The 25011-nt window shown below is 38.8% G+C and overlaps 1 protein-coding gene across 8 annotated transcripts in view; it reads right to left on the minus strand.

Annotated features, from left to right (window-relative positions):
- The window catches only part of LOC148864245 (ARM repeat superfamily protein), a 101316-nt gene that overhangs the window by 10070 nt on the left and 66235 nt on the right, over positions 1–25011 (minus strand). For all 8 annotated transcript variants that reach the window (XR_016110234.1, XR_016110233.1, XR_016110232.1 and 5 more), the window contains 7 exons: positions 12156–12251; positions 11953–12047; positions 11780–11843; positions 11595–11685; positions 11413–11504; positions 5323–5592; positions 5143–5216 (listed from right to left, as the gene is read on the minus strand). Coding sequence is in view for 4 of the 8 variants with exons in the window: in XM_088979422.1 (XP_088835548.1) it covers positions 5143–5216; positions 5323–5592; positions 11413–11504; positions 11595–11685; positions 11780–11843; positions 11953–12047; positions 12156–12251 (782 nt within the window). In the remaining 4 variants the exon portion in view is untranslated. The remainder of the gene's footprint in view (positions 1–5142; positions 5217–5322; positions 5593–11412; positions 11505–11594; positions 11686–11779; positions 11844–11952; positions 12048–12155; positions 12252–25011) is intronic.

Raw genomic sequence — 25011 nt, forward strand, 5'->3', positions numbered from 1 at the left:
TGGTGGTCATAAACATGGTTCACAATTTTGATATCGGTGGACATTTTACAATGTAGAGATGGAGAAATTTCGGAGATATTTCACTGATTTTGCTAAGATACTTGGAAATCTAAAAAATCAAGAAAGTTTCTATTTTTTGGTAATAAATAAAAACAAAACTCTCTCCTCATGCGTGTCTCCTTTGCAAGGCCAGTGGTGAGACCCTTCCTCATTTACTACTTTCCTGTTCGTTTGTAACTTGTATTTGGGACTATTGCTGCTCTCTTTTTGGTTGCAGATGGTACCCCCTCAGGATGTGGCTAGCCTATTTAACTCTAGTTTCTTAAGGCAATAGAAGAAAAGGGAAGATCTGCACATTTTTTTTGATGAATGATAATAAATTTATTAATTCAGAAGCAGATTTAGAGTGAGTTCATACAACATCCCAGGGAGAGGCGCGAGCTGCAGCCCCTCATTGAATCTTACAAGTAAACTAGGAAAGAAAAGCAAGAATCACAACTGAGCCCAAAACAATTCTTCCCTATTTACCCCTTGCTTAGCTAACATATCTGACAAAGTATTTGCTAATCTCCCCACCCACTGTACAGTGACCAACATATTCCTTGTCAACCAACTAAATTTCTTTATTTCATTCTTGTAACGCCACATAGCCTCTTCAGGATTTTTCAACCAACCCACCACCACTTTGGAATCCCCCTCGATTGTTAGGTGTTGTACCCCCAGCTGGTTTGCAAATTGCACCCCTTGTACAACAGCTAAAAGTTCTGCCTTGATGGAGTCCCCAATTCCCAAGGGACCTGAGTAGAGCAACAAAATCTCTCCCTTCTCATTTCTCAAAGCACCCCCATTCCGGAGAATCCTGGATTACCCATGCTACTTCCATCAAAGTTCAACTTCAGTGAGCCTTCGGATGGAGGAGACCAGCTTGTAATTGATTTGTCCTCTAGAGATGAACACCTCGCTACTACTGACCAATTTCTCCAAAGGTCATTAAAGGAGAATTGATGAAAGATTTTCAAGGTCTTCAGCCAAGGTATTGCCCTATTTAACAGTCTTTCAATTCCTGACTGCTCCTTTCCTTTTCTTGAAAAGTTCTAATATTCCTTTCTTCCCAAAGAATCCAAATCAAGAAGATCTGCACATTGGGCTAAAACAATGGAGCTTTTTAGAGATGTTTCCACAAATGACTTATTATGGAAATGGTCTGAAGTGGTACAAACAGATATACACAAAGAGGTAGTGATAATGGAAAGAAAACCTCCAAGGCCAAACAACTAAAATTAAGTTTTGATGGGAGCTCTTTTGGTAATCCAGGGAGGGTGGGTATAGGGGGAGTTTTCAGAGACCATCAAGGTACAGTTGTGGCCTTATTGGCCAATTGGATTTGGTGACTCAGTTAAGGCTGAGACAATGGCTCTCTTACAAGGACTAAAACTGGCAACACAGATGGGTGTTAGAGAGCTTGACGTGGAAGGAGATTCCTTATTGGTTATTTCTTGGGCAAAACAAATTATTTCAGCTCCTTGGAAATATAAAATTGCCTTTAGGGAAATTGACTACCTTGCAAAAAGTTGTAACACTAGCTTTTGATAGGAAAAAAGAACAGCAAATGGGCTGGCAAATGTTCTTGCAAAACAGGGAGTGGACAGATCCACTCTATTTTGGGCAATACTGTAATCTGTAATAGTAAAAAGGGGGCATGGTAATCAGGGTGGCTAATCTGGTTTCTGCTGTATTTGGGATGCTATGTAGCAAAGATTTTTTATTTATCAATAATACTATGTAGCAAAGATATGTAAACTTTTTTCAAGCATTAATAAATAACTCAATTTTCTGATAAAAAAATAAATATATAAAAAAACAAAATTTATTGAAATGGAAAAAGAAGATTACAACAAGTTGATAAGATACCACCTAGCAAGAAAAGACAAAAAACGAACCCAAATGTAGCCACCACCCTCTTAAAACAATGGACTCAAAATTCCCAATCCATCAAAAGAAGCACCCAGAACCCCTAGAAGATATACAAAAGAAAAACCGTGGAAAGTTTCTAGAATCATGGAATTAGTTTATAAATTTTCAAGGAAGTATTAGAAGTATAATTCCATATTTACGTCCCAAAAAACCATCACAAAGAACTTTATAAATCAGTTAGTTTTTAGCCAACTATTTTCTCTACACTAAATATAAATGTACTTGACATTTTGACTTTTGCCTTTTTTTTTTTCTATTAATTACGATATGATTGTGCAGGGAATAAAGTGTTGTTTTGGGAAGACACTTGGGCCAGTGAGTTTCCACTTAGAGATAGGTTCCCTACTCTTTACTCCCTTTCAAGCAACAAAGAAAAAGTAATCTCTTCCATGTTCATTAGTAATTCATGGGATCAGGGCTTGAGGAGAGGGTTAAGGGAGTCGGAAATGGAGATGGTGGATGAACTTGTTGCTCTTTTAGGGTCAGTTTATTTGGATCAATCTTTGCTTGGATAGCAGAATTTGGAAACCCTTCCCCTCTGGTGTCTCCACTTGTGCTGCTTTTTATTATGTCCTTCAGTCCTCTAACCTTGCAGGGAATTTTCCAACAAAGGAGGTTTGGTGTAGCCCTGTACCTCCAAAAATCTGGGCTTTTTGCTGGGAGGTTGCACTCAGAAAAATCAGTACTCTGGAGTTGTTGCAAAGAAAAAGGCCAAACCTTTGCCCTTCACCCCATGTTTGTAGCCTCTGCATGGGTTCTGGTGAGAGAATCACACACCTATTAATATGTTGTCCTTCTGTGTCTTTTATTTGGTCTTGCTTTTCTTCTCTCTTTGATTGCAAGTGGACCCCTCCCCGGGATGTGGTAAGCCTTTTTGACCCAAACTTTTACAGGCAACCAAAGAAGTGCGGTAGAATCATGTGGAGAGCTACAAGAGCAACTGTTCATTGGTCAATATGGGAAGAAAGAAATAATAGGATCTTTAAGAATGCTAAAAGGTCCAAGGAGGAAGTTGTAGAAGGAATAACTATTAAGGTTATTTATTGGTTGAAAACAAGTGAGTTGTTTAAAGACTTCTCAGCTGATGGCATCTACAGAAGATGGGGTGAGGTGGTAGGTATTACATCCCTAAAGCCTGTGGTACAGGAACTGTGGTATAGGAATTATGGTCCCTGCCAACATTCCAAAGCACAAAGTTGAACTTTGATGAAAGCTCTATAGGTAATCCGGGCCCATCGGGTATAGCAGAGTATTTAGAGATGGGAAGGGCAGAATTATAGCCATGTTTTTAGGGCCAACAGAAAGAGATTCGTTAAGAGCAGAGGTGATGGCTTTACTTCAAGGTGTAAGATATGCCAAACAATTGGGGCTGCATCAAATGGAAATTGAAGGGGACAAAGTTGTTAATGGGGTCGATGCCGTCAGGTTGCTTGGAAGCATGGAAATATAGACAAATGATAAGGGAAATGCTCAATATAACAAAGGAGATTGGTGTGTGCTTCAAGGGGACAAGAAGGTCAACTAATGGGTTAGTGGATGCCTTAGCAAAACAAGGGACTGCAAGGGAGAACATGTTTTGGGTAGTGTTGTAATGAGTATGTAACTTGGGTCAACTTCATAATGGGGGGTTGATAATTGTACTTTGACATATTTTGAAATATTTTAATGAAGTTACCATTTCCAATAAAAAAAGAATACTCTTTTGTAATTATATGTATTTTTCTTTTCATTTTTAATTATAGAGACTTAGTAAGTAAACCATATCAAAATATAAAGCCAATTATCTAATCACCAATTAGAGGCCATTAAAATTACAAAAATATTTTTTGCTTCTTCATTCATTCATCCTAATAAATATCTTTTTAAAAGAGAATTAAAATTATAAAATCATTTTTTAGAGATTAAGAATTTAAGACCCTAACATGGACTAGTTTGGGCTTGCCCCAACGGCATTGGTCAAGGGTTTGGGGGCAGAGCCCCTAGCACTGCTGTTGGGACTTGGGCTTCAAAAAAGAGCAAAATGCACAACATTTGAAAAGGCACACCAAGCACATGCCTTTTAAAAATTGTTGCACCTGGGCGCAAGGCAAGGTGTACACCTTAAAATGCGTCTCAGACATGCCGTTTAAATCACTATCCCAAACACCAACTACACAAGGGTTTTACATGCATTGCGGAGCTATTCTTGAAGTTACCTATTAAGGGGAAGTTGGATTATTTTTGTTTTTATTGTCTTTTCACTTGGTGATTTCTCATCACTTTTTCTTATATTCTTTCTTCCATTTAATTATTATTTTTACAATCAAACAAGAGTTATTTTAAGAATCTGAAGTCAGAATATGAGTGCACTTATGTGATACAAGTTATGGCAGAGAATAGTGTTGGTTAATGTAATTACGAGTTGTTTCTAGTGACTTTTAAAGAGCTCAGTTTGATAACAAAGTATATTTAGTGGGCTCTTCTGTGAGAGTTAGATCCGAATTTCTCTTAGTTTTTTTTCTAGTTCCTGTATTTCCATTCTGAATGATGATGGATAATTATTATTTTCCTATTATTTTATTTCTTGGCATACCATTATCGTACTTTTCTGAATCATCAATCCCTAAATAGCCCACCTATAATTCCCAATAAGTCAAGTCAATGCACTCCAAAGTTGCCCAAAAATCACCTGAAATAATTACTTGTACTACATAGGTTCCCCCGTTCTGGTTCAGCACTGTTCTACACCAACTTGCCACAGACAGATCGAGATAATTAGCTTGTTTGGTTTTACTAAAGTGTGTCTGTTGGTTATATAACATGACCATGACAGAAGTTATTCATTGCTAACATTTATTTTCTTATACAGAATGCGATTATCTTTTTATTCTCTCCTCTAAAATAATTTGTATATTATGGATAAAATAAAATAAAATAGAATTGCAGCATTTTTTTTTTTTTGCTTCGAGAATTGCGGCATGTTGCACCTAAATATTATACCAATTTTTTTTTTTTTGTATATAGCAATATTATGTTCCTTTATTCCTAATTCCTGATATTAGTTCAAGTTTTAAAATTCCAAGTATTTGAAAAGCAGACATGCCATTGATTCACCTATTCTTCTTCTGTTCTAATAAAGCCTTTGATCATTTCAATCATGCAAGAACACAAAAAATAGCATATCCTTACCATGCCATGTCCTGCAGTCTTAGTGTTTCATTCAGAAACAGATTGCTAAATGCATGACAAACATTCCATTGGACCTGTTGAGAACACAATACTGTCAACATAGATTCCCTAATGCAGATTATTCCAGACAAGTATAATAGAAAAAATTTATTTCAAATTGCATATTGAAAGAAAGAATACCTTCACATTGCCAGTTGCTACACAAGAAAGAAATGCCTGAACCGTTGTATCTAACCACTGGTTATGTTGCATATAAGTTATATCAGACAAGTTTCCTGGAGGGAGTGGACCGTGACTGGCTTTGGAATCATTACTTGAATGCAACAGTTCATTGATATTAGTGGTTAGAGGTGAACCCATACAAACTGGTTCATCCTTAGCACTGGACAAATGTGAGAAGTTCACAAATCTCGAAAGACTTCCTAGAGCCCTTACAGCATTTGATTTGATCTGAAGGAAAAGAAATATGACTTCGTGAGCTACGAATAGAACAAGTTGATGAAAGAATAACAAGCAAGGGCATGAGAACTGTTGTTAAGAGAATGCTCTAATGACTGAAATGGACATTTCCAGCAGGAACAAGAGTAACTCACAAAAACTAGACAAGCATAAGTGAACCAAATCAGAAATTTGAATTTGTATTTATTTTTTTCTTTTAGATTGATAAGGCGAAAAACAACAGATGTTCCAGAACAGAGTATAGCAAGCCCAGTGTTGAATCCATCTTTAAATTATCTCCTATTCTTATGTTTCAGATATTTTTATTTATTTTTCATTAAGTTTAGGTTGGATGCAGCTAGTCACTTTCATATAGGAAACAATAAAATAGTAAAAATACATAAGATTAAATGGAAGAAAATAGATAAAGAGAGAAGAAACAGAGAGAAATTTTAGGGCTGGAAGCCCAACCCTGCCCAGCTCCAAAAATTCTGGGATTGGGCCTAGGTTTTTGTGTTCAGGCCCAACCACCCACAGGCCTGCATTAGGCCAGAAATTTTAGGGCTGAGCCTCGATCCAACACTTCAAGCTCAGCCCAAGCCCTACCTGGCCCGCAATATATTATTTATAAAATTAAAAATATACTTGCATATATGTTTTATATATTATGTATTTAAATATTGTAAAATAACACATAATATATATATATATATATATATAATATAATATTTCATGTTATATGAATTGCATAATCCATTTTCGACATATATTTTGCCATATTATAAAATACAATATATATTTTATAAAATTTAATTTGGGACTTAAGCCCAACCCAGCCTTACATTTCAAGATCGAGGTCTAGGTTGGGCTAGGCCAGGCCCATGGCCAGGCTATAGCCCTTAAAATAGGTGCTAAGCCTAGCCGGGCCCAGTCCAGCCTATCCCATGTTCACCCCTAGAGCCACTTTGAGAGGGGAAGAAGAATAGAGGAATGGACTTCCATTCCATTATTTATAATGATGCCCACCACAATTACAAAAAAGAGACCAAATGTCCTTGATAATATACCACCCTTCAATATATACATATATTATCACCACAACCCCATTGAGAATAGATATTAATCATTGAGTGATTTAAATGGCGCACCTAGGCACACAGGCGAGGCACATTTTAGGGTAGGTGCCTCGCTTAGGTCCTAGGCGCAACACTTTCAAAAGGTGCATGCCTGATGTGCCTTGCACCTTTGTCCAGGCATGCGCCTTTGGAAATGCAATATTGTTCAAAAGGTGTGCGCCTTTTGAAAATGCACCTTTGCTAATGTTTCTGAGAAAATTTAACCAGAATTTATTGAGAAAAAAGGGGGGGGGGGAACAAGAGGAGATATACAAAGCAGGGGGGAACCCTACAAGTTACAAAGGAGGAAGCTTGTCACTATACAGATGCTCCAAATACACACCAAATTTAGCTAAGCCCTCTGCAGTATGATTGTGTTCCCTAGGAATCCAAACTAAGTTAACATTCAAACCATCCAAAGAATCCCAAGCTTCAGTCAGATAGTGATACAGTCTCCAAGGGCTCCCTTTTTTGTCTCTTAACCATTTTATTGTATTTGCTGAATCACCTGCAATGATCAAATTCTGAATTCCCAAATTCTTTATTATCCTAATTCTGGTGAGAGCAGCCATCACTTCAGCCTTTGTGGAGTCGGCCCAACCGATTGGACCACTAAAAGTCCAACACATATTGCCCCTTTGGTCCCTTACTGTACCGGTAATACCTGCAAAGCCCAGATTGCCTAAGGCACAACCGTCAAAATTAAGGGTTATCGCACCATCACTGATGGAAACAGGAAGCCTCAAGGGAGTTTGCTGGGGATGAGGCAGAAACAGAAAGGGGTGAATATCTCTGGAAATATCATTGACTGAAAGTCCTTTAAACAGAGTTGAATTCACCGCCCAAAGGATGCAGCGATAGGTAATATCTGAGATCAACTCCTCCAAGGTTCTGCTTTTATTGCTAATGTTGTTCATTCATTCATCTTAATAAAATATCATCTTTTAAGGCAATTAAAATTATAAAATCATTATTTTTTTGTGAAAATTAAGAATTTAAAACCCTAATATGGACTTGTTTTGGCTTGCCTTGAGGGGCGTGGCACAAAGGCAGCTCGTAGAATCAGGAATGTAATATATTTTACATCACATTAGCTACTTGAAGTAATGCAATTGAGGAAAAAAGAGATTGTGGGTTTTACATGCTTGAAAATGTTTTATATGTTTGATTTTATTTTTAAACTTTCATTTGAATACACATTACATGTTATGTTTATGTATTTTAATTTTAGATAATAGGTTTTTAAAACATTTATTTTAAAATTTAAGTTTATATTTTTTTTATTAATATTATGTTTAATATTTTTTTTATTTTTTGCATTTTTTTGAAAATTTTGGCATTTTTTTAATATTCTGACTTTTTTTTTTATTTTTAGCCTTTTTTTTTGTATTTTTGCGCCTTGCTTCAAAAAGGCGTGTGCCTCGCCTTGCACCTTGCACCTTGGGCACAAATTGGCCCCTATGCCCTTTTTGTGCCTTGCGCTTTTAAAACACTCATTCCCATCTTGTTTACATCATCATGTAGCTTAGACTTTGGAACCCCTTTAGTTAATACATAAGCTAGCTTAAAATTAGACTCAACAAATGGAATACAAAGAGAACTCTTTCTCATATAAAATGACAACCGACCTCCATATGTAGGTTTCCACCCACAAATGAAAAATAATCATAAGTGGATGTGCATCCATCAATAAAACCAGCCCAATTGGCATCAATAAACACTTCAATCTTCATATGATCATGGCGTAAATATAAGATTCCTTGCTTGTGCTCTCCTTAAGAAAGAATTCTATCAACTATAAGATAGATGTGAATTATAAAATGCATGCAAAATACCCACAACCGGATCATCTACCACCAACAGAACCAGTCCAATTAGTATCACTAAACAATTCAATCTTCATATGATCATTGCATGAATATATGGTTTACGATTCCCTTGCTTGTGCTCTCCAGATAAACAAGAATTCTTTCAACTACAAGATGTGAACTATGAGGTGCTTGCAAAAATTGACTCACTACATCCATTGTATCAGAGATATCAGGCCAAGTCATACATAAGTATAGGAGTCTATAACGGGTGGCAATTGGGCAGGTTTGGGTTGAGCTTCAACCCAACCCGTCCAACCCACCAACCCATTAACAGTCCATTTAGAAAAAATCAAATGGGTTGGGTTCCCACCTTGGCCCAGCCAAACCCACCCAACCTGTTTATCCTACATACAAAAAAATATAACATACACTACAGAACATTATAAAACACAGAAAACGCAAAAAAAAAAAAAAAAAACCGGAAAACATAGAATATGAGAAAAAAAAACTAAGTTGCAGAAAAATATGACAGAAATTATAAAAATCAGAAGATGCTATAGAGGTCAGAGGGTCCGTTAACTTGAACTTTGATGGCAGCTCTATGGGTAATCCTGGCCCCTCTGGAATTGGGGTTGCTTTTAGAGATGGGGAAGGAAAAATCATGGCCATGTTCTCTGGCCCGATAGGTGTGAGGGACTCACTTAGAGCAAAAGTTTTGGCACTCCTATAGGGGATCAGATTGGCTAAACAACTGGGTTTTCAACAGTTAGAAGTGGAGGGAGATTCAAAACTGGTAGTAGGTTGGATGTAAATAAACAGTTTGGAGACTTGGTCCCTTAGATAGCCTGTCAGGGAAATATTGTACCTAACAAGGGAACTTGGAGAACATTTTAAATGGAATAGATGATCAGCCAGTCCAATGGCCAATAACTTAGCAAAGCAAGGAATCAATAGGGAAAATCCTTTTTGGGTGTGTTTGTAATTGCTTATTTTGAAGAGTCACCTAGATTTTGAAGGTGATAGTTGTACTAAACTTGCATTAATTTAATGAAAGCTACCTTTTCCCAAAAAAAAAAGGAACAGGTTGGCGAACCTAAGGACCAAGGGATTTAGGAGTAGGGAACCTTATCCTAAGAAACACAACTTTACTAGGAAAGTGGCTTTGGAGATTCCCTTTTGAGAGTGATAGACTATGGCACAAAGTTATAGAGAGCATTCATGGGTTGGAAAGTAATGGCTGGGACGCAAAAGTTGCTCCTCATGCTACCTTAGCTTCATCTTGGAAAGCATTTCATGAAGTCTACTCTACTTTCCTCAACTCCATTTGGTTTGATGTGGGACAAGGTAATAAAGTACATTTCTGGGAAGATCTTTGGGTAGGGGAAACCCCACTTAAAGACCAATTTTTTGAATCCTTGCTCTTTCAAACCTTAAGGGGGAAACTGTGTCTAATTTGGGAACACCTTGTCCAAACGGTGTAAATTGGAATTTATGTTTCAGAAGGGGAATTAGGGAAATGAGTGTGAGTCCTTAATCTGGTTGTTAGACCTGCTAGGGCAAGTTCGTTTAGACCCGTCCATGGGTAGCTTCTTCAGATGGTCTCTTTACTTGTTCCTCTTTCTTCAAAGTACTTGCCTCACCTAGCCCCTAGTTGGGGATTTTCCTGTGAAAGAAATCTGGAGTAAGCCTATCCCCCCAAAAATTCAAGATCTTTTTTGGGAAATCTTCCTTGGTAAGCTAAATACTTGTGATATGCTGCAGAGAAGAAAGCCACTTGCTTCCTTTTTCCTCACATGTGCTCTCTTTGTAAGGAAAGTGGTGAGACCCTATCAAATTTGGGAGTTTTTTTGTGTTCTCTTTGGTTGCAGGTGGGCTCCCCCTCAAGATGTGGTATGCCTTTTCAACCCAGACTTCTTGAGGTAACCAAAGAAAAGAAGGATGGTAATGTAGAGAGCTACAAAGGCAGCAATATGCTGGGTGATGTGGGAAGAAAGGAATAACAGGATCTTCTTGGAGAAAAGCAGAACAATAGAGGAAGTGATAGACATCATAAAGGTGAAAGTAGCACATTGGGTAAAATCCTTGGATAGCTTCTAAGTTTTCTTAGTCATAGACATCCTAAGAACCTGGACCAAAGTAGCACAGTCTTCAAGAGTGAAAGAGAAAGTAAGGGTGGAGGGGAAACCTCCAGAAGGCAACAAAACCAAACTGAATTTTGATGGGAGCTCCCTTGAAATCTGGGATTGTCAGGTATAGGAGGAGTAACCAGAAATTGTAAATGGAGGATATTGGCTTTGTTCTCAGAACTGACTGGCACTGGGAATTCATTGAAGGCTAAACTGTTGGCATTGCTACAAGTAAACAGTTGGGATTTAGGCATATTGAGGTGGAAGGAGACTCAAAAGTGGTCATTTCATGGGCTAGAAGCAACAGCCTTACCCCTTGGACTTTCAAACACGTGATTAGGGTCTAGGGAAGTGGAGAAGATTTCAAAGGAAGTAGAGGCTGATTTCAAATGGATAAGGAGTGCAAATTGGCTAGCTGATTCTCTTGCCAAAGAAGGGGCACTGAGGCATCAACTATTTTTGGCAGCTTTGTAATTTGGGACAGAAAAGTGTGCTAAAGTGGGAATAACACTCCCACCACCAATCATAATTACAAATAAAATATATTTTACTGATCAAAAAACAGAAAATACAATTAAACACTGGGCTTATTGGAGCAATTGTTCAGCCTGTCAATAGGTTAAATAAAAATGCCACAAACAGCCATACACCATAATAAAAGTACCTGAGGCTGAGGATTAATTTTCTATTTCACCTATGAAAACAGAAAAAAGGTAATGGTTCATAACAAAGATTCAGAACAAGCTTATTGCTTTTATTAAGCAGCTGAGACCTCTTTACCTTGTCGCCGTCCTTAGTCAACCGCAGAGCACATTCAGCCAACAGGATTATATTCATGGAAAATAAATCAGAATCTGGGTCTACATGTTTTCCTGCAAGAAGAATGAATAGGGAACAGTGAATCAAATTCATGGAAAATAAGATGAATATAATAAAAGCACTCACTTAACACATTAGTTCACCTGCAGAACACCTCTGCAAGTTCAAATCACTTGCTCTGTGACGGAAAGAATCACATATGTTTGCTAAAGCCCAAGAGGCTGTTATTCGTACCTGAAGAAATATGTGATCAAGAGATACGTTCACCATCTTAAGATCCAAAACTAAACAAAAGAATTAGAAACAAGAAATTGATACAAGTAGATACCGAGACCAAGGGATCACGTATGTTAATCTCCACAGCATGGATAAACTCATTGAGGATCTTTGTGCTACAATATTAAAGCCTTCGGTAAATGGTCCATCCCCCAAACCAAGAAGATTACATAATAAGTGCAATAACCAAACTAAGAGGTAGCATAACATGAACATTGGAATTACCTGTAAGAAATTTGTGGAAAACATGCAATAACACCAATGGCCCGACAAGCGGATGATTTAACTTGAGGAGCCTCATCATTTAATGCTGCACTAATCTAAAATGGGTTTTGAGGAATGAAATATCAGAAGATGCATCTGCATCCACTATATACAGAAAGCAAAGAGAGATTAAATACTTCAAGTACTTTTCTATCTAAACTTACAGAAGAAGAAATAATGAAGTCCTGTTTCTCCTTCGTGAGAGAGAAAAAAACAGAGGAAGTTATGCCCGCAAAACAAGTAATTGATGTTGCTCTTACCTTCCAAAAGAAGCAAAGAGAAAGCACTATGAATGAGAGATGAATCTAGAAAAGCAACAAAAAGAACTGCATGCCAATCATATAGAGCAATGTCTCCAACTTGCACATAAAATAAAAGGATTTCCTGCTATTAGGCAGAAACATACAAACCTTTAGGCTCCATTTGGTTTATGGGATGGAAAGGGAAAAAAGGTATGTTTTCAAATATTCTTCTCTTCCCATGTTTGGTTTGTGGGATGTCATGAGATGAGATGGGAAAAAGGTAGAATTGCTGCTCTCAATACTTGGGAAGTGGAAACAAACCATTTTGGTGTGAAACAAGTGGGAAAGCAAGGGGGAATTTGCTTAACGTAAAAAAACACCTTCCTTGTAGTCTTTTTAAGAGTTCATATTAGACCTGTGATCCATTAATTAATAAATTATCATTTAATAAGACATTGAAACAAGTGGAAAAGCAAGGGGGAATTTGCTTAACGTAAAAAAACACCTTCCTTGTAGTCTTTTTAAGAGTTCATATTAGACCTGTGATCCATTAATTAATAAATTATTATTTAATAAGACATTAAAATAAATTAATTAATAAATAAACCAAAGAAATAAACTAATAAAGCATTAATTAATTAACAAAAAATTAAAATCATTAACTAGGAGGTATTAATAAAATAAAATATTGATAGTAAAATGTAAACTAATAAAAATTAAAATATTAATTAATGTTAAATGACTGATTAATTAATAATAGTTAAGCAAATATTTCATCATTAAATTATTTAATAAATCAAGAAAAATAATTAAATAATAAAATTGTTAACTAATTAAAAATAATTAATAATACAAAGTAAAGTTAGTAATTAATAATACGTATTCATCAAATAAAATATAAAATAATAAATATTAATTATCAATTAATTAACTATTATTGATATTAATTAATTCACTAATTAAATAATTATAAATTAATTAATAAAATACTAATGATTAGTTAATAATAAAATATAAAAATAAAAAAAAAAATATATTATTAATTAATTAATTATTATTGTAAGTGGGGTTGATTTTCCCACTTTTTCCTTTTTGCAACCAAACAATGGAACTTGAAAATTTTCCACCCATTTTCCCTTTCTCATTTATCTCATCCCATCCTTTCCCCTCCCAAGAAAATCTTCCCTCAAACCAAGCACAGCTTTAATTACGTACGCAGATGAACACAAAAGGCAAAAGGCTAGAAAGAAGAAGAAAAAGTAACCTATTTCCAGTTAAATTCATAAAATACTTAGAATTGCAACCAACCAAACAAATTACAATTTTTCAACAGCTTAGCTACAAAGACTTGGAACTAATCAGAAAAAAATAATAATAATAACTCACTGCATAAAAAAGCGAAGACTTCAGCTAAATTCAGAAAGGTATAATTTATGTAAAGTTGAGAAGAATCACAGTCAACCTATAAAGTGAAAGATGATATAGTTTAGCAAGCCTACATTCTTTTTAGTAGAATTAGCAAGCCTACATCAAAGACTGTCAAACAGAGCATATCAGTGATAACAGCATTATGAAGCATCAAAGGTTGGATTGAACTAAATATGCAATTTTGTCCCTCTTGGAATGCCATCGCATTAGGAGCTATCAATAATGCACAAATATCGATAGGTATAGACATGGATATGGAAAATGGGGAGTCATCTTTCAAGAATTACGCCTTGCGAAATTTAATTAAATTTGTAGAGATAATGGGCCGAATGGGCCTTAGTTTCTTTGTTTTTCTTTAAGCTATGTTTATGACTTGTTTTAGTAGATAGTGGGCCTTAGTTATGGGCCTGTTTTCTTGTTTTTTATTGCTTTTTTATTGCTGTTTTTTGTGATGGATGCCCTACTAAGGGCATTCCTGTAATTGTCCTTATTTTTCACAAAAGAAGAATAAAAGAGATCATTGGGGGCTGAAGAGAGTTTTTTTTTTAGAACAACTCTCTTCTTCCTCCTTTTCTTCCATCTTCTTCCTCCATCACTTCTCTCTCTTCAATCTCCTTCTTTTCTCCTATTTCTTTTCTTTTAATTCAGATTATTGCAGGTGTGATTTACAACTTGGTATTGGAGCATGTTCTCACCTTCTTTTCTTTCTTCTCTCTTGGCCCATAGACAGTGTATGGAGAATTGAGAGGGTTTTTAGAAAGGTTTTGTGAAGTTTTCATCCCCAGTTGAAGCCCAAGGCAGGCTCTTGGAGTTTTTCCCCCAAAACCCTAAACAACTGGAGAAAACTAGTTACAGGTCCTAGAGACACTTTGAAGCTGGTGCTTGGAGATCAAAGGGTAGCCTTTTGATTTTCATTAAGGGTGATTTGAGTTGGACAGGGTTCTGGAACCTAGAGCAGTTGAACTTTCTCCTCTTCTCCCCTTCGGGCGAGTCTTGTGAAACTCTGGATTTGGCTGTTTGAAGAGTAGTTTTTTGCTTGGGGATAGCAATTCTAGCTTAGTTGAGGCTTATTTTGATCTCCGTTTCACTCAATGGAACAAACTGGAGGAAAAACCAAATATCCCATAGATTCTGGGTTTGGACATAGGGGCTCAATGGAGAATCTTTTTGGGGCAGTGACCATTGTGAAGTTCGGTGGGACCAATTATTTAGCCTGGTCTCAATCTATTAAGATACATGTGTGTAGTAGAGGGAAATGGAGTTATCACCGGGAACAAGAGGAAACCGGGGGAGGATGACCCTATCTATGAGAGGTGGATGCAGGAGAATTACACAGTAGTGTGTTGGTTAGTGAATTCTATACAGCCACATATTAGCCAGCACTACTTGTGGATGGAAACTGCAAAGGAGGTGTGGTGATGTTGGTAGGATTGAATGTGGTAGAGTGGCTCACTGATTTTGTAGTTACAGCGAGTACAAAAGGGAAGGATAGGTGCTGGAAAGAACTCCAAGCAAAGATGGGAAGGAGATACGTGGTGGAATGCAGGAAAAATAAAAAAAGGATTCTTCATAACTCTCTCAGAGCATTTTAACAGTATCAGGAAGCAAATGGTATGCTTCCTGGAAGGAAGAAAGATCCAGGGGTGGACTGCAATAGCCAAGGCATTGAGAGAGTTTATGTCTAGAATGAAAATGAAGAAGGAAAAAGTTTAGGAAAAGAAGGTGAGAGAGGATCTCTCGAGGACAGAAGTGGACCTGGAGTCCCCTAACCAATTGGCCCCTACTGTGATGCAAGATGGAAATAGAGCGGCAATCTTGTTATTGGTAGATAAAAGAGAATGGTCCAGTAAGCTGGTTGTTGAAGTTGATAAACCGGGGAGAAGCTGGGAGGAGGTTGCTATTTTGGTGACAAAACAGTTGAGGATGAAAACCACATTTGTATTAACGCCTGATGGGTGCAAAGCTCTGCTTGATCCTCTGGATAACCACCCAGCAGTTGAGGCTGTATGTATGCAAGATAAGCTGGGCTCGGTGAATATCTTCAGGTGGTCTCCTTCATCAAACTCGAAGGAATTCCCAGTAATGGATGGAGTAAAAGTGCGTGTGGTTGGTCTTCCCTTCCATCTTTGGAAGGATGAAGTAGCAGAAGCCATCGCAGCACTGTGTGGAGCAAGGCTGGTTGGTGTCTTTTGGGGAGACCTCAGGTCCGTAGCACTTTTACTAAATGGGGTAAAGCCTGAGGAGATTCCCAGGAAAGTGAACCTGAGAGTAGAAGGAGCTTTCATGGCGGTCTGGTTGACTTCCTCCATTGAAGCTGAAATGTGGAGGGATGCTCAAAGGGAGGAAGATGGCAAGGCTGAAGAAGAAACCTTGCATAGCAGCAAGGGGTTGGCAATCCTGCAAAGAAGAGAGATTTACACAGAAAAGGCCAAGCAAGGTTTTGGAAATTCAAAAGCCTTGCTGAAGATGGAAAGTCATAAGCGTGTTCAACAAGGCACTAGCAGGGCCTCTGACAGAACATTTGCACAAGCTGTCACAGATGGCATTAAAACCAATTCCTTAAACACACATGATCGTCTGGGAAAAGGTGACAAGGAGGTTGCAAGTTTGCTTGAATTAAAGTCACAATACAAGTGGGAAGCTGAACCGTTGGGCCACTTAAAGTAATTTAGGGCCCAACCCAATCCAGGCCAGTTAATAGGGAGTGGGCCTGGGCCCAATAATAGAAGAAAGGACAGAATAATTAGTGGGCTGAACTCTATGGGCTTATCTAAGGGGGGACAAAGGGTCCACCCAGTAGGTCCACATACAACTCTAACTTGCAATTCTGGGCCCAGTAGGCCCGAAAGGTTAAGTGGGCTATACTTAACTGACCCACGATCCAGGAGGCCGCGTGATGACTTAAAGGTGCACGTGACAAGGCATGAACCTAAGGCAGACAATAAAATGGGTATACCATTGTCTTCATCGAGCTCTCTCTCTCTCGCTCGAACAGTTCAGCGCAGGTATCCAGTTCTTTACAGTGGAGACCCTCGAAGAAGATGGTACAATGTGACCTGGAGGGCCATAACCCGAGGTGTGTGAAGAGCAGTGCGGATTCTGACTCAAATTCGGACAGATTGCCAGATGTTGAAGAAATCTCTGACTCGGATTCAGAAGCTGGAGAAACCATCAGCTTGGGAAGTATCGACCTCCAAAAACCAAAAGATATGATGGAAGAGGATAGCTTAAACACTGATCTACTATTCCTAGAGGAAGAAACGAATCTGCAAGACCCTGGAAATGTCCAAACGAAAAGAAGATTGAGCCTTAACAGTGGCGAACATAGATTTCCCAAACCGGGTATGCCAGACAAAAGTCAGATGGAGTTGGAAACACTTAAAGAGGTGCAGCAGATAACATCCCCGCCAACAAAACGAGTCTATTCCATGGGCGCAGCATAGTCAGGTTTTCAGGCCAGAGAGACAGGAATCAGACATGGAGCCTTACCTAAGGGTTCGCGCAGAGGGAAAGATTAGCAAAGTTTCTTTGACTGTAGAGGGCGAAAAAGTACTGGTTGAACCTAGTCCAATTCCACGGCTGAGTCAGGAAAAGGGGAAGGGCCAAGTCCTGACTCCAAGAATTGATACTCAACATCCGGTCCACATACTACCATCTCTGCTACATTCAGGTAAGCCTGTCCATTTGGGTTTAGATACTAATATGGGTTCTTTGCCTGTAACAGATGTCCTGGAATCTCAACCAGACCAACTAATTGGCAGCAAGGGAGTGGCGATTGATATTGATGGAGTCCGTACTGAGAAGGGTGTTGGATTGGTAGAGAGGAATCAGGAGGAATTAGAATGGATTTGGGGGCAGATTTGTGTCCTGTTGGAGGAATATAAACAGGAGGGGAAATACTAGAGGTGATTCCAAATAACCCTGAATCTGAGGCAAGATCCAATGGATTGGGGCAAGAATTAGGAAATACAGGGCAGAACAGGAAGCTAGTTGGAAATAAGGGTAGGAAAAAGAAGAAAGTCTGAAGTAGAGAGACTAATAATGGACATTGAAGGGGATATCGAGTTTAATGGCAGAGGGGAAAGGAAAAAGGGTTCTGAATGAGGGAACACAATACTGGAGGGCTAAATTCTTGAAGGTAAATGAAGATAATCAGTTGGAATGTAAGGGGTTTGGGCAGTGCTAGAAAGAGGAGATCGATTAAGGAGTTACTTAGGAGAGAAAGACCTGATGTTGTGATGCTGCAAGAGACAAAATTAGCTGAATTGGATAGGAGATGAGTTAGAGAGGTTTGGAAAATAAGAGGGGTAAGATGGTGCTCAGCTCCGTTGTGGGTAACTTCGGGGGGGATAGTTACGTTGTGGAGGGAGGACTTCGTAGAACCAGTAGAGGAGTTAATAGGAAACTTCACTATATCCCTAAAATTCAGAATGGTGGAAGATGGTTTCATTTGGGTGCTAACAAATGTGTATGGTCCAACTAATCACAGAGAGAGGAATGAGTTATGGGAGGAGATTCATGGAATTCAAGGTTTATGAGAAGGCCCTTGGTGCTTGGGAGGCGACTTTAATGCAATAAGATTCACAACTAAGTCAAATAATCCCAGACAGGCCATCGCAACTAGTATGAGGATGTTCAACGAATTCATTAATTCTTGTGAGTTACGAGAGATTCCTTTGCTATAGGCTACCTACACCTGGTCCAACTTCCAAGAAAACCCAATTTGCTCAAAGCTTGATAGGTTCTTATTTAATGAGGGTTGGGAGAGCCATTGGAAAGGTTTGGTGGCTAAGGCCCTACCTAGGATAACCTATGATCACTGCCCTATAGAAGTAGGACAAGAACCTTTTGGTAATGGGCCCAGATCATTCAGATTTGAGAATATGTGGCTGACACATCCGGATTTTTTGCCTAAGGTTAAGGAATGGTGGAGGGAAGAGATGAGAGAAGTGAAATGGAATGGGGTTTGATTCCACAAAAAAATTAAAAAGGTTGAGAGGCAAAATAAAAGAATGGAATAGGGATCAATTTGGAAGAGTGGAGGAGGTAAAGGCTGGATTATTGATTCAGATTGAGGATTTAGATGCAAAAGAATCCCAATGAATGATGGATGAGCAAGACAGAGAAATAAGAAGGAAACTGAAAAAGGAGTTAGAGGAGATTTTGTTGAGGGAGGAGATTTCATGGAAACAAAAATCTAGACATAAGTGGATCAAGGAAGGGGATGGGAATACCAAATTTTTTCATGCTATGGCTAATGGGAGAAGAAGGAAAAATTTGATACTAAAGCTGGAGGTTGATGGTGTGGAGATAACCTCTCAAGAGGAGATTGCTAGTAGGATTGTGGATCATTTCAAATCAATCTTTTAGAGACCTTTAGAGAATCGATTAATAGTGGGGGAGGAGAATTGGCCAACTTTGAACCAAACAGATAGGGGATGGCTAGAAAGAATGATTGAGGAAGAGGAAATTAAACAAGCTGTCTTTTCTATGGATAGAGCTAAGGCACCAGGTCCAGACGGATTTACAATGGCTTTTTATCAGGATTGTTGGGACATAGTCAAAGAAGATTTAATTGGAGCCTTTAGAGAATTTGAGGACAAACATGTTGTGAATCCTGGAATCAATGCCACCTTTCTAGCCTTAATTCCTAAAAAGACTGATGCCAAACACCCCAAAGATTTTCAGCCAATCAGCCTGGTGACAAGCATCTATAAGATTCTGGCAAAAGTGCTCTCTAGGAGGATCAAAGCAGTTCTACCTTCTCTCATTAGCCAAGCACAAGGAGCCTTTACACAGGATAGACAAATTACGGATCGGATCCTTATTGCAAATGAGAGTGTGGAAGAGATGAGGACATCGGGTAGAAAAGGATTTGCCTACAAACTGGACTTGGAGAAGGCCTATGATTTAGTGGATTGGAGTTTCCTACTGGAAATGTCAAGACAACGTGGATTTGGGGATAAATGGTGTAATTGGATAAGAAGATGTTTAAATTCTTGCCATTATTATGTTTTGGTGAATGGGGTCGTTAAGGACTTCTTTCCAACCAATAGAGGTTTAAGACAAGGTGATCCACTTTCCTCTTTCCTCTTTACTCTTGCTGTTGATGTCTTCAGTAGAATGATCTCCAAAGCAGATGAGGAGGGCCAAATAAAGGGATGGAGAATAGGGAACAAAGGCATTCCAGTAACTCACTTTCAGTTTGCTGATGATATTGTTATTTTCTGTGAAGGGAATGAGTTAAGTAAGGTGGAGAACCTTAAGAACCTAAATAAGAACTTTTGAGAGTGTCTCCAACTTGAGGGTAAACTTTGATAAAAGTTGTGTGGCTGGAGTAAATATGGAGAATAGGGAGATTGAATCCATTGCAGAGTGCTTAGGTTGCAACATTTCTTCTTGGCCTTTGACATACTTAGGGCTACCCTTAGGAGCTAACCCTAAAGAAAGTAGTTTATGGGCCCCTATTGTGGAGAAATTTGATAAATTCTTGGTGGCTTGGAAAAAGAATTACATCTCAATAGGGGGTAGGCTGTCTTTAATTAAGGCTACACTTGCCAATCTTCCAACCTACTTCCTTTTAGTGTTCAGGATTCCTCCAAGGGAGGCTAAGAAATTGGAGAAGAGAATGAGGGGCTTTTTGTGGGAACCGGGAGAGGTGAAAAAGGATCATTTGGTTAGATGGGAGATAGTTAACAAACCAAAGGAAGAAGGGGGTCTAGGGATAGGGAACATAGTGCTGAAGAATGTAGCCCTTTTAGGGAAGTGGTTATGGAGATGGCCCCAAGAGAGAGAGAGAGACTATGGCATGAGGTGGTGGAAAGCATACATGGCTGCTCTGGAAATGGTTGAGATTCCGGGGTATCTCGTTGAGCTACCCTCACAACACATTGGAAGGCTATATATGGTATCCTCCCCTGCTTCCTCAATTTGATCAGGTATGATGTTGGTTCTGGTAATGCCATTCTATTCTGGGAGGATATTTGGGTGGGTACTCAACCCCTCAAAGATCGTTTCCCCTCACTCTATTCCCTTTCCCGTCACAAAAATGAGCCAATTGCAAACTTTCTCCCGAGCCCACTAACCCCCTTGTCTTTAAACAGGGATTTCAGTTTTCGTAAAGGGTTAAGGGATGGTGAGTTGAGTTGCGTTGTTGAGCTAATTCCTTTCTAAAATCCCTCAGTTCTAACCCCATTTCCCAAGGTTTCCCTTTCAAAGAAGTCTAGGCACGACCTATTTCCCCCAAAATTGTTGTATTCTGCTGGGAAGTCTAATATGGGAAAATCAATACTTTGGAAAACATACAGAAAAAGAGACCCTCTCTTTGTCTTTCCCCAAATTGGTGTTCCTTGTGTAAAGCCAAGAATGAGGACTGTTTCCATTTGCTGATCTCCTGTTCATTTGCTACAGCTTTATGGAATTGGAGCATTTGTTTATTTGGAGGTAGGTGGTCTTTGCCTCCCGATTTAAGGTCATTATTTAACCCATCTTTTTTTGTTTGGCACACTAGAAGAGGCAAAGTCATGTGGAAATGTGTCAGGGCAGCCACTTTGTGGACTCTTTGGGAGGAAAAGAATGGAAGAATTTTTTCAGAGAAGGAAAGAGGGTTAGATGAAGTGAAGGACTGCATCCTTACAAGAACAATCCATTGGCTGAAAACATTAGATATGTTTGATGATTTCCCCTTTGATGACTTGTGGAGGAATTGGTTAATAATAGCTAACACTTCAACAAAGAAGAACAAAATCTTGTCATAATGGGTTCCGCTTTTGGAAGGTGTCATCAAGTTGAATTTTGATGGAAGCAGCCAAGGTAATCCAAGGCCTTCAGGTATAGGGGGTGTCCTGAGAAATAAGGAAAGCAACATTATCTCCTTATTCTCAAGACCGGTGGGAGGAGACTCCACAAGGGCAGAAATCCTTGCTGCAGTACAAGGAATTCAGATTGCTAACCAGCTTGGGGTGGAGCATCTCCTAGTTGAAGGGGACTCTCAGGTGGTAACAGGATGGCTTCTAAACCTGGATACTACCATTTAGGGCTACAAAGATCTCATCAAAAAGTAAAGTGGTTAACCAGCAATATGAGAGTTGAGGTAAAATGGGTTAGCAGGTCTGCTAATTCTATGGCTGATTCTTTAGCCAAACATGGGGTTTCTAGGGAAGACCTTTTTTGTGCTACTTTGTAAACTACTAGTAATCTGGAATTTGTACTTAACTAGCCCAGAGAGGTTGCAACTCGTGCCTCTACTCAGGGACTTTGTACTATTGTTTATTGCTCATTAATAAACTTATTTCAATCACCAAAAAAAATAGATAATGTCACAAAGACCTATTCCCAAAAATTAAATGTTGCCCAAGCTTACAAATTAAAGAATGATGTGAATAATCTAAGACAGGGGGAGAAGCCCTTAATTGTTTACTTCTCCATGCTAAAATCTCTTTGGTAGGAGATCAATTTGATGGAGATTGTGGTTTGAGGGTGTACAAAGGATGCTAAAACACATAGGAAGCTGGTGGAAAGAAATCAGGTTTTTGAGTTCCTTAGTGGACTCAACCCAGAGTATGATATTTTGAGACAAAATGTTTTGGTGAAAGATGAGGTGACTTTCTCTCAAGGTTATGCTATGGTGAGTAGTGAGGAGAGCAGGAGACAAGCTCAGTTTGTAGAGCCACTGATGGATCACCATGCTAATGTCGAGATGAAGCTGAAGGTCAGCACTGGGAAGAAAGATGTTTGTGAATACTGTAAGAAGCCTAAACATACTAAAGACACCTGTTGGAAGTTACATCGAGAGCTTATACCCGCCGGACTCAAGAATTCAAACAATGGAAAAAGGAACGAGAATGCGAAAGGTGAAAATGCAAATGTAGCCACCTCCTCACAGAGTGAATAGGGAAAAGTGGTGAGAACTTAGTGGAAGAGCAACTAGCAGCCACCGAGGTTGAGTATGAGAAGTATGGCCAAATAATTAGTCACTTGGAGTCTACTACTACAACACCTACTTCATCAAAGACAATTCCATCTTCATCCGCACATGCCCATTCAGGTATTTGTGCTACTACGAATCATGCTTCTATCTCAAGTAATCGTAGGATCCCTTGGATAATTGATTCTGGTGCCTCTAACCACATGACTAGTGTGTCCCAATTATTTTCTACTTACTAACTTTTATCTGGCCAAGATAAGATCACCCTTGCTGATGGCTCTCTTGCTTCCATCTCTGGCAAGGGAAACATCAGAGCTTCAAGCACCGTCACCTTATCCTCAGCTCTTCATGTTCCTAAATTAAACACTAATTTTCTTTCAGTTAGTAATTTGACAAAATCTTTGAATTGCAGTATGACCTTTTTCCCTTCTTACTGTGTTTTTCAGGACACTGACTCTGAAAAGGTGATTGGGAGTGGCCATGAGGTCAGTGGGATATACCTGTTGGGTTTGCCTAGACAAAGTCAAGTATCACCTCTGAGAGCAGCTTTTGGTTCAAATGTATCAGAGTCGGTTAGTTGTATCATGTTATGTCATTATCGTTTGGGTCATACTTCTTTTTCTTTGTTGTATTGTGAGTCATGCAAGTTGTCAAAGCATTTTAGAAACTCTTATTATGCAAGTAATAAAAGATTTGCAGTTCCTTTTCATATTGTTCACTCTGACGTATGGTGGCCATACCATTTACCTTGCATGGGTGTTTATAAATATTTTATTCTACTTATTGATGATTTTTCTTGTTACACCTAGCTTTATCTTATGCGTTCCTATGCTAAAATACCCAAACTTGTAAAACAATTTCATGAATTTGTGCTTACCCAATTTGATACTCACATCAAGATATTCCGATCAGATAATGCTAAGGAATATTTTGAGAAGGATCTTGTATCATACTTTGAGAAGTTTGGGGTTATACATCAAAGTTCTTGTCCTCGTACTCTAGAACAAAATGGAGTCGTAGAGAGAAAGAATCGACATGTTGTTGAAGTAGCCAAGAGCATCCTTTTTGCCTCCCATGTTCCAATGAGATTTTGGGGTGATGCAGTGATGACAGCTACCTACCTTATTAACTGCATGCCTTCTCGAGTCTTGAGGTTCAAATCTCCCTTTTCTGTCCTGTTTCCTGAGAGTAAATTGTTTCTTATTCCCTTGCATGTCTTTGGGTGCACGTGTTATGTTCATGTCCCTAGCTCTCAGAGACATAAGTTTGAACCCAAGGCCTGAAAGTGCATTTTCTTAGAGTATGCCTTCACACAAAAGGGCTATTGTTGTTTTGATCCCATTAGAGGAACTCGTTTTGTCACCATGGATATTACCTTTGTAGAGTCACTTCCATTTTATGGTCATTCTTCTAGGGGGAACATTCTGTTAAACTGTTTTCTTCACCACTTCCTCTACCTTCTCCTGTTGATCCTGAGGTTGAGTCTCCTATGGTTCCTTCTGTTCCAGTGGCAGAGCCTTCGTCTCCAAGTTCTACCATTCCTGCTACTCCTACTACTATTACTAGTCCTCCAATTTTCATTACCCATCTTAGTGTTCAAAGGTGGTACCAGAAACAAAGGCTATGGCATGATTAGTTTGTTCCCTCATCTATAGTTGAGCCTTGGACACTCTCAACCCCTGAAGAGAGGACAAGTCCTTCATCTCCTGCTCCAGAGCCTTCCTTCCCAGACTTAGACCTGCTTATTGCTGTGAGAAAAGGTAAGAGGAAATGTACAACACATTGTATTTCCAAACACCTGTCTTATAGCCTATTATCCCCATCTTATTATTCTTTCTTAGCTTCCATTTCTTCTCAACCTATACCCAAGTTAGTTATAGAGGCTTTGCCTAAGCTAAAATGGAGGGACACTATGAGAATTGAAATATAAGCACTTCATAAAAGTCATACTTGGGATATTGTGGATTTGCCTCATGGGAAGGAACCAGTGGGATGTAAGTGGGTGTTCACTATCAAGTATCATGTTGATAGCACCGTTGAGAGATATAAAGCTTGGCTAGTAGCCAAGGGTTATACTCAGGTATATGTTGTTGATTATATGGAGACTTTCTCACTAGTTGCAAAAATGGCCGCAGTGAGAGTTCTGTTATCCTTGCCAATGAGTTATGACTGGCCCTTATATCAATTTGATGTGAAGAATGCTTTCTTAAATGGATTCATGACTGAAGATGCTTATATGTCACTTCCACCGGGTATGTATGGTAAGGAAATGCAAGGCAAGGTATGCAAATTGAAAAAATCTCTTTATGGCCTCAAGAAATCTCCACAAGCTTGGTGTGATAGATTCATAGCTGCACTTGTAGGGTTTGGCTATACACAGACACAATCCAACATACCTTGTTTATAAAGAGGAGAGGCACTCAG

The sequence above is a fragment of the Nelumbo lutea genome, chromosome 3 (genome assembly GCF_056320005.1).
Source record: "Nelumbo lutea isolate HS-2025 chromosome 3, American lotus-T2T, whole genome shotgun sequence".
Classification (NCBI taxonomy): Eukaryota; Viridiplantae; Streptophyta; class Magnoliopsida; order Proteales; family Nelumbonaceae; genus Nelumbo; species Nelumbo lutea.